The sequence below is a fragment of the Phaethon aethereus genome (genome assembly GCF_964289735.1).
Source record: "Phaethon aethereus genome assembly, chromosome: 11".
NCBI classification, from domain to species: Eukaryota; Metazoa; Chordata; class Aves; order Phaethontiformes; family Phaethontidae; genus Phaethon; species Phaethon aethereus.
Window position 1 is genome coordinate 15,442,136 of NC_138587.1, and position 15,157 is coordinate 15,457,292.

The window sequence follows — 15,157 nt, forward strand, 5'->3', positions numbered from 1 at the left end:
TATAAATTGAAAATTTAACTTCTTTTTTGTTTTCATTCTCTGTCTAACATTTCACTGTACTTCCATCCAGTTCAGTCTTTCATCACCCAAATGTGGAACAATGTGCCTTCAAACGTGAAAGAAATAAAAAATCTGGAACAAATTATGAAGTGATGGCGAAGGGAAATGCAGAACTGTATGGAAATAAGTACATTAATGTGTAGGCTCTGATGCACATAAGTCTGTTTTGAAGGACACTTCATCTTTAGTTTGAACTTCTGCTTCTAAATTTTACTGTAATATGATATAACATTTACTTTTGTGAGTACTTGAGGAACTTTCGGTGTTAACAGTATTCTTTCCTATAGAAATGCCTTTGGATTTCAGATTTTGTACTCTTTCCAGGTTGCAATAAGAAAAATATGGAAGAGATTTTTAATAGAAAAACAACACTCAGTGGTTTACAGCTGGCAATCACAATGCCTCTACTGCTGCTTTTATTTTATTAAGTGGAACAGATCAATTCAATATCAGAGCTGATTCTGTTTCTCCTCTGGTCAAAGTGAAAATACAGGTCTAGCAAAAAATTAAGTGACCGCTAGCTTCTTCCTTTCAGTCATTCTGTGAAATGTCTTTTTAATAACTGTCTCATTTTGTGGAATCAAGTAGGACAAAAATAGTTATCACTCACCTGGCAAAGGAAAATATGCCTGTTGTCTATAGATATTGACTTCCATAACTGATATTATTTGATGCCTACTTTTAATTATGGATTAATAAGAAATAACACTGTGCAAAGAGTGCAGAAATCCAGAGGTAGATAGAAAATCTCATTCACAAACAGATTTAAAAATTCAGTTTCTAAATACAAATTTTTCAAGAGGGAAGTATAGAAGAGAAGAATATAAAATGTGGTTAAAGGAACAGAGGAAAATTGAAAATAGAAATTATATATCCATCCAGCATTAAAAACTAAATTTTGCTATATTTTTCTCTATTGTATTTTATTTTGAGATTAAACCCTTGCCCTCTTAAAGTCAATGGGAATTTCACCGCTGACTTGATTGGCACTATTTCACCCTTCTGTGAGAAGCAGTTTCTACTTTTTATTATTATTTCAAAACGGTATCCTTCCTTTTCTTCTCTCACTCCAGTTTCCTAAGGATTTATAATCTTTTGCATCAAAAGGAAAATTTTTCGTGGTATATACTGTCTAGTTGAAATCAAGTACCACGCAAAAAGCTAGCTGACCTAATGGGCTGGTTCCAGCAGAGCAGACGTTTTGAATCTGGGCTTTCTTAGTTATTGAGGGTATAGGATTTTGAATGCTTTTATCCTTTTATTGGTGAATGCACTAAAGTGCATGCAGACAGAGAATGTTAAAGTGGCAGTCAGATAAACTTGTTAAAGCAGTGGGAGTTTTTCCTTTCTTTCTACGTGACTTTATCATCACAGTGGAGTTAAAAGGCAATTAGTCCTTCAGCTCTTTTCTGGCCAGTTTATTGGCATTTTACACACAACTGTTGAATAGACAGTGCCATATTAAAAATTCCAATGAAGCTGGCCTGGGGATAACAGACTCTAAAGTTCAGGTTAATGTAGGTTTCCGTGAGAGGAACTATTGCCAAAAAGCTCAAGTGAAATTATCTAAATACTGTACCTATGCTGCATGTACTCATAGTTGATGGAAAATTGTAGTAGTCTTGCTACATGCTGTGTTACATTTCCAGGGAAATATTTTTTATAAAGAGTGTTTGATGAAAAAGTTTATTCCTTTAGTAATAACAGGCTACCCACTGGGTTACTTAAGGCAATGAACATAGTGAGTGGAACTAGACGTTTTTATCATAACAACAACAATTATACTTGCTTTGCATTTCTGTAATTTTCATCTGAGGCCATTAAAACACTTTACAAACATGGATTACTTATTTCTTTCAGTATATGAGAAGGTGGGGGAGAGAGTATTATGTCAAAGTTTTGACCAAATTCAGTGCAAAATTTGTATTTTTTTTTTTTTTTTTTTAAGAATTGTAAAGGAAATATTGTGGGGGTTTTTTCCTCTTTTCAGTGTCAATAAAAAAGCCAAACATGTCTTCTGCAGTTCTTGCAACCCAAAATGTTAAGAACCAAAAATTGTTTATAATAATTTTTCATCACTGAGGAAAATGAAATACAGGCACAAAACACTTAAGCTCAGTACTGAAGAGAGAGAGAAATACTATTTTCATAATATTTCAGTTTTAATCTGATCTTGCCAAAGAAAATGGGAGGGTTTTGGTAGACCTGACTCTTATTGGGTCTTAAAGATGCATTCATTGCTTCTATGAAGAAATTTATTTAATTAAATTTTGTAGCTGATTCTAATTTCCTGATGTTACAACAGATAGTGAGAAATCCATTGAATTAGATGTGATTGAGAACCAGATGGTAAAAATGAAGAGTAGATCCAGTATTTTTAACCTGACCGTATGCATTGCTCAAACTCCCCCAAGTGTATGTCACCTAAGTGTGACATCAACAAAAAGGCTCCTTATAAGTCCAGCTGATTTTTTTTATCAGATCCATTTCAAAATAGGGAAGAAAATCTGGTAGGTTTAAAGACTCAAAAGCCCTATTTTCACTATGTTTTAGTTTGCATGGCCACTCCACAGAAGGCACTCAGATTTTGTTCAGAGAGTAAGTGATGGGTTTATGCTCCAGTGTGCTTTTACAATAAACAAAGCAAGCCAAAATGCTTTCATTTGCTCAGGTACATAAGCTAGCAGCTTTTTCTTTCAGTGCACGACACTATAATTGGAGGTGATCACCAGAAACCACAGGTGTATTTTAAATGGTGAATATCTGTACTTACACTGTCACTGCCAGGAGCTCAAACTTTGCTTCTGATGCTGATGAGCCATCATTAAAGTTGTCTGTAACTTTTGTCTTTTAATACATATGTTGCAAGTCAACAAAATGGCTTCATTAAATGGACATTACAGTGTAAATCAAAATTCTGGAAGTTAGGAAGTGCCAGATTTAAAGTAGCTCATATAATTTCTAGTTTTGTGCTCTTTTTGGTACATGTTACAGAGCTTTTCAGTTATACAGCCTTTACTACCTTTTCTGTAGCACCTCACCGCTGTTCCGTGCTCGCTATCTATGATACTAAATACATTACTGAGTTGCACGTTGATCGGGACAGTGACTGAGAGAGAGACGAACAATAATGTTATTGGTCAGCTTAGCCCATTCTCTTGCTACAGATTTCTAATGTGCTAACAAATTGTGAAGATCAAAATATAGGTGTTGGGTGAACTTCTATTCATTTCAGTCACGATCTGGCTGAGCCGTATAGAGCGCTCAGCACCTCAGGGCAGCGCAAACACTGCGGTTATGGCAGTATCTGTCTGGTCATCGGGGCAAAACCCCGTGCTGAAGCGCCAGGAGTGCTTCTGAGTTTTAGACCATTTTTAACAGTTCTCTGGGCTGCCTAAAAAGTCACTTTTTAACAGCTACAAAATGAGGAAAATAAGAGGTACAATTTTGTTTTGTAAAGATGTGTCAAATATAACATGTTGAAGTCTATACAGCTGTCTCAAAAATGAAAAGGACTATAAAACCCGAAGAACTTTGCATAAGTAAGCCTAATGCATTAGAGCAAATGACCGAGACATCTGCAACACACAAAGACTTCTGAAACCGTGCCCAGTGTCTGTGCACCAGCTTTTCCCACACAGATAATAATGCTCTTTTCGTATCACAAAGATGCAGAAAGCAGTTTGTTCGTGTTCTAGAGATACCCAGATACGGTGATGAGCAGCACGGAGAAGCCCAGGAAGCAAATAGTAACATGTTTCAGGGAGATGCTTAGCAAAGGCAGCATTTAAAAAACTTTGGCAGTATTAAAAGGCAAGTTCACTCTGTAAGAAACATTTAGCCTGTGAACAGAATGACACCAAGATCCTAGAGTGAAAAATAATGTGTGATCATTAGTTAGAAATAACCGTAATTCAGAGACACCAGGGGGCAGAATTAAGGTTGCAAGGACAGCTGTAAACCTGGCGTTTCCCACCGTCTAAAGGGCTGTTTGTGTTCAAACTCAAACACATTTCTAAATTTAAATATTTGAATGGTATAGAATTTGTTACAAATAACGTTGTAAGTTTGTGGAAACAAAAGCGTTTAAATACACTTGGAAGAGAAATGTGATTGCTCATATATTAAAAATTTGAATTTAACTAAAAGCTAATTTTAATTTATTTCGGCTAATGTCCAACACATTATTGCTTGTGGATAAATTAGTCCAGCTTTCTAAAGGAAAAACATCAAACAAATCCTTTCTTGAAAGTCAAACATCTTTTTCTTACTTTCTGAACTGCAGAAAATACTGCAGATAACTGCAGCTTTTTATTTCCAACCTGACCTTCCAGGTTCTGAAACTAATTTGCCATACTGCTTCTCAGAGTCTGCTCAAGGACTTCCTTTAGCAGAGTAATGTGGTTCTTATTAAGTACATCCTATAAGACCCAGGAGGATCGCATGCAAAGGAAATAAGACGGAGACACAAATGAATTTCCATCCTCCAGTCAGATATATGATATTGATGACCAGGATGTAGATGAAGGATATTGTAAAGAAGACAAAGAAAAAGAATTAAAGCAAATGTCTGACAAATTGGCTGTCTTCGTATGCAAAGATGACAAATGGTCTATACAACTAAATAGAAGAGATGTAGGCATCAAGCCAAATATTATATAGTCAACAAGTCTCTTTGAATCACATGGTTATATGTAACCTCTCTTTTAAATAAGGCCTCACTTTAAATTACATCATCATGAAAGACTTAAAAACCATGAAGTTTTACATGAAAACTGATAGTTTCTCCTAACTCCAAATGTAGTTTTTCCCCAGTATGAATTTTATATTTTTACCAGAATACCATGATATTCTGTTGTAGTGGAACTTCTTTAGGCGATTCTTTCCCCAGTTTTTAATTAAATGCACCAAATATAAATAATTGTGAAAATAACAGCTTTCATTTCAAGGTCTGTTTCTTCCTTTAGTTAAAGTTTTTCTATAAGGTGACAAAATATTTTCACGTTAGGATAATTTGATGGAAAAATGCATTGAAATAGCTTAAATGGACTATAGTCTCTATAACTCCTGGCGTTCTGGTTCTAGTGTGTCTTGCCTAATGTAGCTAAATATAGATTTTGGAGGTTTTACACTTGGTTAATGAGGAAGATTTATGCTCTATATGTGACTCAGTGCAAGAGTAAATAAGTGAATGGACTCTGGAACTATCACTATTTTTCATTTTATTCTTCAACGACATGCAGAATTTGGATAATGGGGATTCTAATATGATTTTCCTATTAATCTGTTTTAAACCATGAAATCTGATATTTTCACCATGACTAATCCATGAAATTTGTCAACTTTGTCTGTGATTTACACAAGCTCTATTTATAAAGAGGACTTGTTTCAGTCCTAAGGCATGGAATATTATTTCCCAGCATGCTTTTAGTGTCTTTTTACTAATAAGTATAAACAAAATGTGCTCATTGATTATATTATTATTTCAAGATCAGGAGGTAAAACATGAGGAATGTTCAAGAGTATATTCCCCATAGCAGTGTATATGAGTCTTAAGCCATTAAGAAAAAAATAACCTATCATATCAGAGTTGGTAAGAATGGTTGTGATCATAAAGTTTACCTAAAATAATTGGATAACTTGCTTGTAGATTAAAAACATATGTGATACTTGTATGTCTTTGTGCTGTAGGCTTTAGAATTAATTGCTGTCAGCATAAAACAGACCAAACAAAAATAGATTTGCATCAATTCTTTTTAATGGGGGGGAAAAAGCTTGAATGACAGTGAGGATAATTCTATTTTGTATTTGGGGGGAAATGGCTATACAATGTTCACATACTAGAGTGCAGTTTACTATATATGGGAAAGAATAAAGATCCTTTATGTAAATGTAATAAATGCAAGTAATACCTTCAAAAGGAAAGAAGAAAAGTCTCTTGTGTACAGAAAGTTAGTCTGCTCCAGCTGTCCTCTCTCACTTTGTGGGGGGAAGACACTTGGGGAAAGGCCAAAACGCAGATATTCACAAAGCATCCAATTTTTAGTTCAGCATAATGTCTTAATCAGCTTTTACAGAGCTGCTCTGCTCTGTACCAAACATGCTATAAATGTGCAATACATCCGTACATGTAAATAAGTCACACTCCCTGCGGTGATGAGAACAAGATGACTACGTGTTTCAATAACTGCACAGTGCTGCAGGTAATAGAAAAGCAGCAGCATCTTAGCAGGGTTTTCAGCTGAGCAGAGGACTAAAGCTAGAGCTGCTGAACGCTGTGGCTACCGCTACGTCATTTCAAATTCCTCATCGTACAGTTTTATGAAAGATCTCCAGAAATCATACACATTAACATCACAGATGGCCAACTTGTGACAAGATCCATAGATTGGAACCAGCTAGCAAGAACTTGATCTGCTCTGTAATCTGGTCTTTCTCAAGAAGAAATGACCATAAATCTGTTTCTATGTCCATCAAATTATCAATATACAGACATCATCTGTCATGTTCCCTCACTCAATCATGCAATGTGAAATGCTTGTTTTGTGATCAGACGATAAGTGAAATTCTGGTTACGTGCTGAGAAAGGGCTGAGGGAACACAGTCTTCAGGTATCTTCTGCAAACGTCATGATGTTCTTATGCGGCTACCCAAGCCATGGCAGGGGAACTCGGTGCCTTTGTGCGTCTGGTTGGCCTTTTCTCTGTCCTGCCTCCTTCATCACTATAGCTCATGTTCTCAAAGGCACAACTGCCTCTCGAACTGGCTTCTGAATGAAAACAGTCAACTGGATAATTGATGACTGGAGAACTAATAAGGTTTAACCAAATGCCTGTGAGTTTTCAGAAAGTATAAAGCCATCCCTGATGAAGAAGTGAATTCAAAACAGCTGCTTACTATCCCTCATGTTACAATTAAACTGAGTATCAAATAAAATTAGCAGTTGGAGAGTTTAAAAAAAAAAAAAGAGGGGAAGGATGGAGTATTTCTTCCTATAAACTGCAATTCATCTATGGAACGTCTTGCTGCATGACGCTGTGAGTGCCAGCGTTTTTACTAGTACAAAAAGAGATCTGATGAACTCATGGTGGGGCAAGAATCCATCAGAGACTATTAAATGCTGTGATACTGTTTGCAATGCATAAACTCTACGCTGTGAAGGTCGCTTAAGCTGGGAGACTATACCAGGAGCCGCCACAGGAGAAAGGGTGCTGTGGCGGCCGGACCTGTGGTGTGCTCCAGTGTGCTTTAGCTCCCTGCCAGGCCTCCTGCAGCTACCTCACCACCCAGAAATTCTTGTCTGTCAGTGTTCTAAGAGTCAAGGGGAAGTGTGGCCTCTACTCTAGGCTGGAATCTGTTCTTGACCTAAGAATTATAGTTTATTTCAAACTTACTAAAGTAATTAGTCCACAAGGATATTTTGTGGAGGGCAGGGAAGAACTTGGGGCAGACAGATCAATGTTTTACACATCATGTGTTGCACCTCCCTAGCTAAAAAGCAATTGAATAAATTTTCTTCTGGTTGCTCTTAGCGCAAGAAGGAAAGTAGGTGGCATCTCAGCCTTTTAAACAGTGTTTTTAATATAGTGTGAGTGAAAAATAGGTGTTTAGAATGAAAGTGCGATTTTATAAAATCCCATCAAATTTAGAAATCAAAATGATCTATTGATCCTTCTTTTCATTAGGTGCATCTTATTTTGGTATCTTAATATGTCTCGTTACAACTGCAACTGTTCCTGTCAGAACCCTAAAACTTTTCTAATACTACTGCTATAATATGGAATTTATGAATAATCAATAGGCTTATATAGGATTTTTTAATCATTCATTCCAGATATCCTAGATATTTGGGGATAATATTTTTACGTTATATTTAACCTGGACAGAATTGAAGCTGTGTCAAACTACAAAAGCTTTTGGCTTTATCCATTTCTGAATCATTAAGCAAATACTCTTGTTTTTTCTGCATTTAGGCTCTTAAAAATTACTGCCTTTATGTTGTAAAGGAAGGATTCTGTCTTACGTGATTAACGTGACATGTTCATGTAAGACAAAATGCTCTCCAGCGTAAATTAGGTCTACAGATTTTACCTAAAAGTTTGCTAAGTTTGAAAGTTCTACGGCAAGGCCTTTTCCTAATGCATACATTTATCAGCTAAAATCTTGATTGTTTTGCCTGTATTATGTCACTCACGTCTGGCAAGAACAGCGTCCCGCTGCTTGTGAAGCTGATCTCCTGCTGCTCTTTAGCCACTTGCAGGATTCTGTCCCAGTTCCTCTAATCCACTCTGCTTCAATAGCACCATATTTGGACTCCTTCACACATTCTTTCGCTGCTCTGGTCGGGATGCTCTATGAGCTGAATTACAATTTCAATGTTCCGTTCAAAACAGAAGGAACCTTTTTGTTAAATCAGAGTATAAGGAATAATCTCTTTCGTTCCCTTGGATAGAATTTCTACACATACGCGATATTATTTTCCTTCAAACTATTGTCCAGAAGTTTGGGGCACTATTTCAATATATTGGTTTACTTTATATAAATCAGATCCAATTTGAGGTTTAATGTTGCAGTAAGGCCTGCTACCATCTTAAATTGTTTCTTTCCTGTTGTAACTGCTCATTCAGAGCTCTGTGCTCCTTGTTTCCGTTATGTCAGAGGTTTACTGATATCTTTTCGGGCTGCTTGTGCAAGTCAGGACTAATTAAAGCAGAGAACTGAAAGGACTCCAAAAATGGTGTTAGAAATGGCACCAAAACACAGATTGCGTTGTAGATATTTTTGCCTTGCTTTCCAGAAGTTAAGCAAAGATTCGCCTATGTATTTTGCCAGTAGGTTGATTGGTATACCTATATATACATTGTCTGTCACTTTATTTCACAGCTAAGCCTATTAACTTTGGTGGAATTATTTCTGGCTAAGATAGCAATTGAAAAAACAGGGTAGCAGAACGTGATCCGATTTAATGCAGCGCTTCTGGCCTATGCTTGCTTTAAGAATTGTTCTTTAGTGAATGGGATTTAGTTAACTGAAAAACAAAAACATGACTGAATGATGATGATAATTTTACTCTGTGAAAAGAAAGACGTTCCTTGGACACAATGTAATGGTGCGTGAACCTCTGTTGTACAATTTTAAAATTTTCAGTGCAGTGCTTATAGCTTACCCGAGTATATGAAGATAATAAAGGCATTATCCAGGTGAAATGTATTTCAACAATTTCATGAAGTGTCTCTCACTTGTACCACACTTCCCGTACTGGAAAATTTAGAGTGTTTTTAGAGCATGTACCATGTTTGTTTTAGCTATAGCTTTCTGCAGTCCAGAGTTCCCTCAGTGTGCTGGATTACCATTGGCAGGAGCCAGGATCTGATGAGATACACCATCCCATGAATGGGGTTAGGGATGCAAGGGGACAGCTGGGAAAGGCAACAGCTACAGCGGTTTGATAATATATAAATTGCTATCCAGCTTTACAGCTAGCAGTGGAACAGAGACGATAACAAAGAAAAAAGGGGAAAGAAAAAGACTTCAGAAAGTGAAGGTGAAACAGGGAGAGAGGTACAGAAATATAGGAGGAAGCAAAGGAAACCATACTGAAGAAAAGAAGTGGGACAAAGAAAAAAGTAATACATGGCCTCCTTTCCTGCTTGCGTTTGGCAAGTAATGTGTACGTGATTTGTTCACAAATGTGTTAACATTTCTAATGATAGAAGCATACAAGAGAGACGATTAGAAGTTTTTATCAAGGTATTTATTTTATGTAATACAAAATGAAGAGATTTGTAAGTGATCCATCTTTGCAGTATTAGCTTGAAGACTTGTGGTTCTGCTGCTCCTTCTCTGTTTGTACTTTAAAATTAATTGAAAGCCTCATTGTTTTGTTTAAACTGTGAAAGCTTCCAAGGTCAATGAGAGAGGTAATTGACCTGCCTGTTGTAGGACAAAAATATGTATGTTAAATTGCATAATTAGTTTTAATTACATAATTATGGTGTTTAATGTGTGGAGGTCAAAGGTTACTATTACACTGAGAAGTCATGGCAAGAAACACAAAAATAAGCAACATAGTTTAATTCTGTATTTCTTTGGCTTTTAGAAAAGGGGTCCACTGTGATCTATCCGTGACCTTGGATATTCGATGATTATAGCAAATAATATGTTGCTGTTATACTTTTTGGAATCATAGAGACACCTTTGTAAATGACTAAGTGACTTTACCAAAGACTTCATTTAGGTTTAGAGTACACGAAAGTTAATCAACAGTGGGAACTCAACTGACAGCAATTTAACCTGATTGGGTAAGGTAATTACATGATTACCAGGAGTGTTTATATATGGACAAGGATATTTTTATTGGAAAAAACCCTAATTGCTTTCTTACTGAGAAGAGAAAAAAACAAACAAATTTGTTGTCACAGGTTAAGAGGACATCCTTCGTTCCTTGAAATAGCTTCTTTTCATATTTTAGCAACAAAATGAACTCATCTTTTAATCTTCTTTTAAATTTGCACTGGCATTATGCTATGGGTTCCTCTATTTCTAAACTAGAAATAATGCCATCATTAACTTGTTTTGGTTAAGAACCTTTCATTGCTTACACACTGTGTGATAGCCTAAATATGTCATGATGCTTGTAATTCATGATCTCCTTTACTGTGTGTGAACACTTGCTTTAATACAGGTTGAGTTCACCAAACTTAAACCTAAAGATCCATTATACTAATGGATATTTCTGAGAAGGAGGGAATTACTTGTTTTCTGTGATGGTAAGAAAAAAAAAAAGGCACTATGTACAATATAGGTAGATAAAAGGTGATGTTCCTAAATGCTAGAAGGAACAGTCTTACCTTAGGTGCTCCTGATGTTCCTTTAGAAAATGCTCGTTCAGTCTGTTGACAACGGAGGGAGTGTTGGGGGATGAATCTTCAGTAGCAAACATTAACCTCTGTGAATATCACCCTGAAGTGTACTACAGAGTAGAATCCCATTTGGCTAATAAATAGTGGCTTGCTCCAAAGCCCGTTTAAATAATGGGCCAGGCCTGGCCTTGGCACTTTGTATGGTTTTGTTAGACACCAAAAAAAGAAATTGAAACTTATAAAATAACTTCATATCTCATTGGTAACTATTGAACACATTCTGCCAATGGAAATGGGATACAGTCCTCTAAAGGCTAACTTCTAAGGAATTAAAAAAGTAATGAACTAAATGCTAAATAAGAAATAAATTAATTTTAAAAATGAGCTATATAATTACGGGAAGAAGTTCTGTGATACATTCCGTGTTATAAAAAAAATGTGTTCTCCCTTTTGCTAATTTTTCCCTAAATAATTTCATTAGAAAATATTACAATTTTGAATTGTTTTTCTAAACCAGATGATCCAGTCACTGTTGGAGGCACATAGCCACGGCAAAATCTCATGCTGTACATTGATCACCTGTCCAACCTTTGCCTAGAGTGTGATCCCCAGTTCCTTCAAGAGATCCATCTTTACCTGTCTATAAAGAAGAAGAGGAGGAGGGAGACATCTGGGATATTCAAGTATCAAAGTTTAACACCAGAGCAGGTTGAATCTCCATTTATATTATTCTCTATATATGTTGCTACTATTGACTTGGATGTTTGGCTGAAGATTTTTTTCGTGATTACATAGTATGCGCTGAAGTTTTACCAGTGTTAAACCTTTTTTATTTAGACTCCTCACTTCCAAAACTACACATCCATTTTTCATGTGTGTTCCATGGTGTGAAATTGAATCCAGAGTCATTCTGCTATTATGGAAGTTGGTTAATGCTGAGCAAGTCTGGCAGTCTGTACCTGTCTCTTGAACGTACGCTTACCACAAGGACCAAACTGGCTTGTTTAATACTGTTCAGTGTCCTGTAGTTGCTCAGGAATCCTGAATACGGATTCAGCGCACACAGCAAGATCCAGGTCCCCGGCAAGTATGCTCATTTTCATTCACTTGCTTCAGGCAAATTAAACTTGCTGCTTACTCTTCCTTGCCCATTTCCAAGAGGACTCTGATAGCCACAAAACAGCCAAGGTTTCACTTACTGTCCTAAGGACTGCCCCTTTAGGAGTCTAGCACAGCCCACACACAATCCTGGAATATGTCCAACTTGTTCTTTGAGCAGAATGTGAACCTCTGACCTTCTGGGCCTCCGGCAAGAGTGCTGCCTACTGAGCCACCAATACCCAGGCCATCAATAAGTTTTAAATGCCAGTTGCAGACTTCACAGAGATAATGACTTCAGTGTGTAAAGGTTTTGTTGTGGAGGCTGCAGTCTCACATATGGCGTGACAGAGTAAATATGCTAAAACCATAGAGAGCTGTTGCATAACTTGCCTTGATATAACAGTTTTTGTAATATGTTTCAAGGCATGGAATATTATTTAAAGAGACCCTGTTATGTAGGCTTAGGCCCAAAATGAAGCCATTATAAAAAGAATGTTTAGCAAAAACAGAAATATGTCCATGAAATTGTTGGAGTGGGAATTTCAGGGTAAACTTGCTTGGATTGAAACAGTCGCCTGCATGACATTGCACTGCTGTACTAGGGAATGAGAAACAGCAAATGAAAATACTATTAAGTGAGAATCAGAAACTGAGCAGAATTAAGATATGAGAAGTCTATTACTGTCGTTATAACTTCTTAAAAATCTTACCACATTCAGAGAAAGATGAGATGAAAAAATAAATTCCAACTTAGTAATTCAAAGCAGCATTAGTCACCCAGGTAAATAAATGTATGTGCATTTTAATACTGCTTTTAACCTGCTCTCAAGTAACTTCTTGTATTTTATATACATATAAAGCAAAATTAATATGAAATAAGCTGTAGGGTTTTGACACATTTCAGTTTTGTTGATGTTCTCTATTTAAAATTCAACACTAAAACCATACAAAAGACATGTTGATGTTTGTGAAATTTGAATTGTTAAATGTGTTTACACAAAATGTTATTTACAAACTTGGATCAAGAAGGAAAACATACCCAGATTCAAGCTAGGACTTACATTTTGGGAAGGCTGTTGGATAAAGTGCATGAACCTTCTATGGAGTGAAGGTCAGGAACCCAGGACTCTCTTTCCCAGCTGAGCGCCCAAATCACTAGGCTACAGACTCTTGCTCCCTCTTGTGTTCTTTCTCTGGCCCAATGAATCTTGAATTATTTTCTGTAAAATCATACAGCTTCAACAGGAGAGCTTTAATATATCCCTATCCTCGTCCCAGCAATACAGCCTGTAGCCTCTTGATTAGAGCATTCTGCTAAAAGACATTGCTTTGAGTCCTCGACTGAAGAAGGAATTGAACCTGGGGGTTTTGCTTCTGGGATGAGTGGTCCTACTGTGAGTCTAGGAATGACTGCTGTTCATGTACCATTTTAGAAGGAAATAGCACCTGAAGAATTTTGTAGGGAACCCACCCAGTTGGTGTTTATTAGGCTGGCTTTGAGAACACCTGTGGGATCCAACTCCTCAGATCATCTATACAGGCATGGGCTTCATTTCTAGATCCACGTCAGGCTTAGACGTAAGATGTGCCATGAGATGTCCTCACTGGTAGGTAAACTCTGGCCATGCACCGGGATGCAGCTCCTGTGTCTGGCCTTTCTTACCATAGAGAACTCAATTGTCAGAGAACAGACACCTCCGGAATGAGGTGGGGGGCCTTGAGGACCACCATTTTGGCTGGAGGTGCCTAAATTCTGCTCATCATCCCATTTTGAATTCCCATATTTTTAGGCCTGTAATTAGTTTAATTTAACAGTTCCTTTGAATGTAGGACTGAGGGCTTTTTATGAACCTATTTTTCAAACATAAGTTAACTTTAAAAGAATGTGTTATAATTAAACAAGATGATAGGAAGAATTTGTGGTTCCAAAGTGCATTGACAGTTATGAACCATAGAAAAACGCAGTGTGTTTTGAGGGTCTAAAAAGTGACATAGCTTTAAATGCGTTAAAGCTTTTCAGGAAGTTCTGTAGAGCAGTACGTATTAGATCTGAGCTCAAATGAACTGCATTGCAGTTATAAAACAAATGTTTGTCAAAATTTCTGACTTAATTCCTAGGCTATCATTCTATTTTTATCAATCAATACGTATGTTTTTATTAACTCCTGCAGTGCAGGTCCTTATTCATGCAAATGCATTTATCTGCCTCAGTGGAATTATTTTGGTAAGACAATGTCTAAATCAACTAGGATAAGTCTGGTTGTCTTTTTAATAGAAATGCTAATTTTGAAGATGACATCTGTGAAATATTTTTAGTCTGGAGAGCTATAGACAATGTAGAATTAGAAATGCGGACCTTCTTGGCAGTTCTTTTATTATTGTTTCTACCTGTTTAAAACACTGGAGGAATAATGTGATTCATTACACGTTACTTTTCTGGCAGTAGATGTATCACCTATTTTGGTATCCTAATGTATAACATTGTGAACTACTGCTGCTTTGTAATATGGTAAATTGGGGGTGGAGGGAATAGAAACTTGCATTCATGACAGGCTGTTGGTTTTAAAGACAAGTCTTTTTCTGCCCCACTGGTGTCTATTTTCATTGCAAGTGGAGCTTTTCATATAGTAGGATAGCACTCAGCACAAGTAGGAGGGATGCAATCTGTATCCTGGTTATTGACTGAGTAGATTCATGTGCAGTTCATTTGGCAGCATTTATCTTTCCCCACACAGGACTTTCATTGTCTGATAATCTGTCTTTAGAAGGGCTACCATTTTCACAATTTAATGCTATCTCTCCTTTCACAGTGAACAGAAGTTAAGTTGATAAATATTGGAAATCAACATCGTATTCATGATTTTGTGTGCCTATGGAAACCTACTGGTGTGTGGAGCTACTTAGCACAGTGTTGGCTTGATTGCTCTAGAGAAGTGGGTGTTTGTTAGTATGTGAAAGGGGAAAACCAATGGCTGCTTATATACCGGTGTTATGAATTTGGGATAAATCGCTAAAAAACACTAATAACCCACATAATGACAGAGGAGGATAGAGAGGACTGAAAAAAACCTGGAATTGGAAAACTGAGTAGGAGAGCGGAGAAAACGGAAATATTTCTGCAAAGGGAAAATTTG

At 36.8% G+C, this 15,157-nt stretch overlaps 1 protein-coding gene across 1 annotated transcript in view; it reads left to right on the forward strand.

Annotated features, from left to right (window-relative positions):
* ERC2 (ELKS/RAB6-interacting/CAST family member 2) overlaps positions 1-11,520 on the forward strand; it is a gene marked incomplete at both ends in the record, with an annotated part of 440,763 nt that extends 429,243 nt beyond the window's left edge. Inside the window, one exon of the mRNA XM_082004800.1 lies at positions 11,440-11,520. Within this exon, the coding sequence (XP_081860926.1) occupies positions 11,440-11,520 (81 nt within the window). The remainder of the gene's footprint in view (positions 1-11,439) is intronic.
* Positions 11,521-15,157: the final 3,637 nt, after the last annotated feature.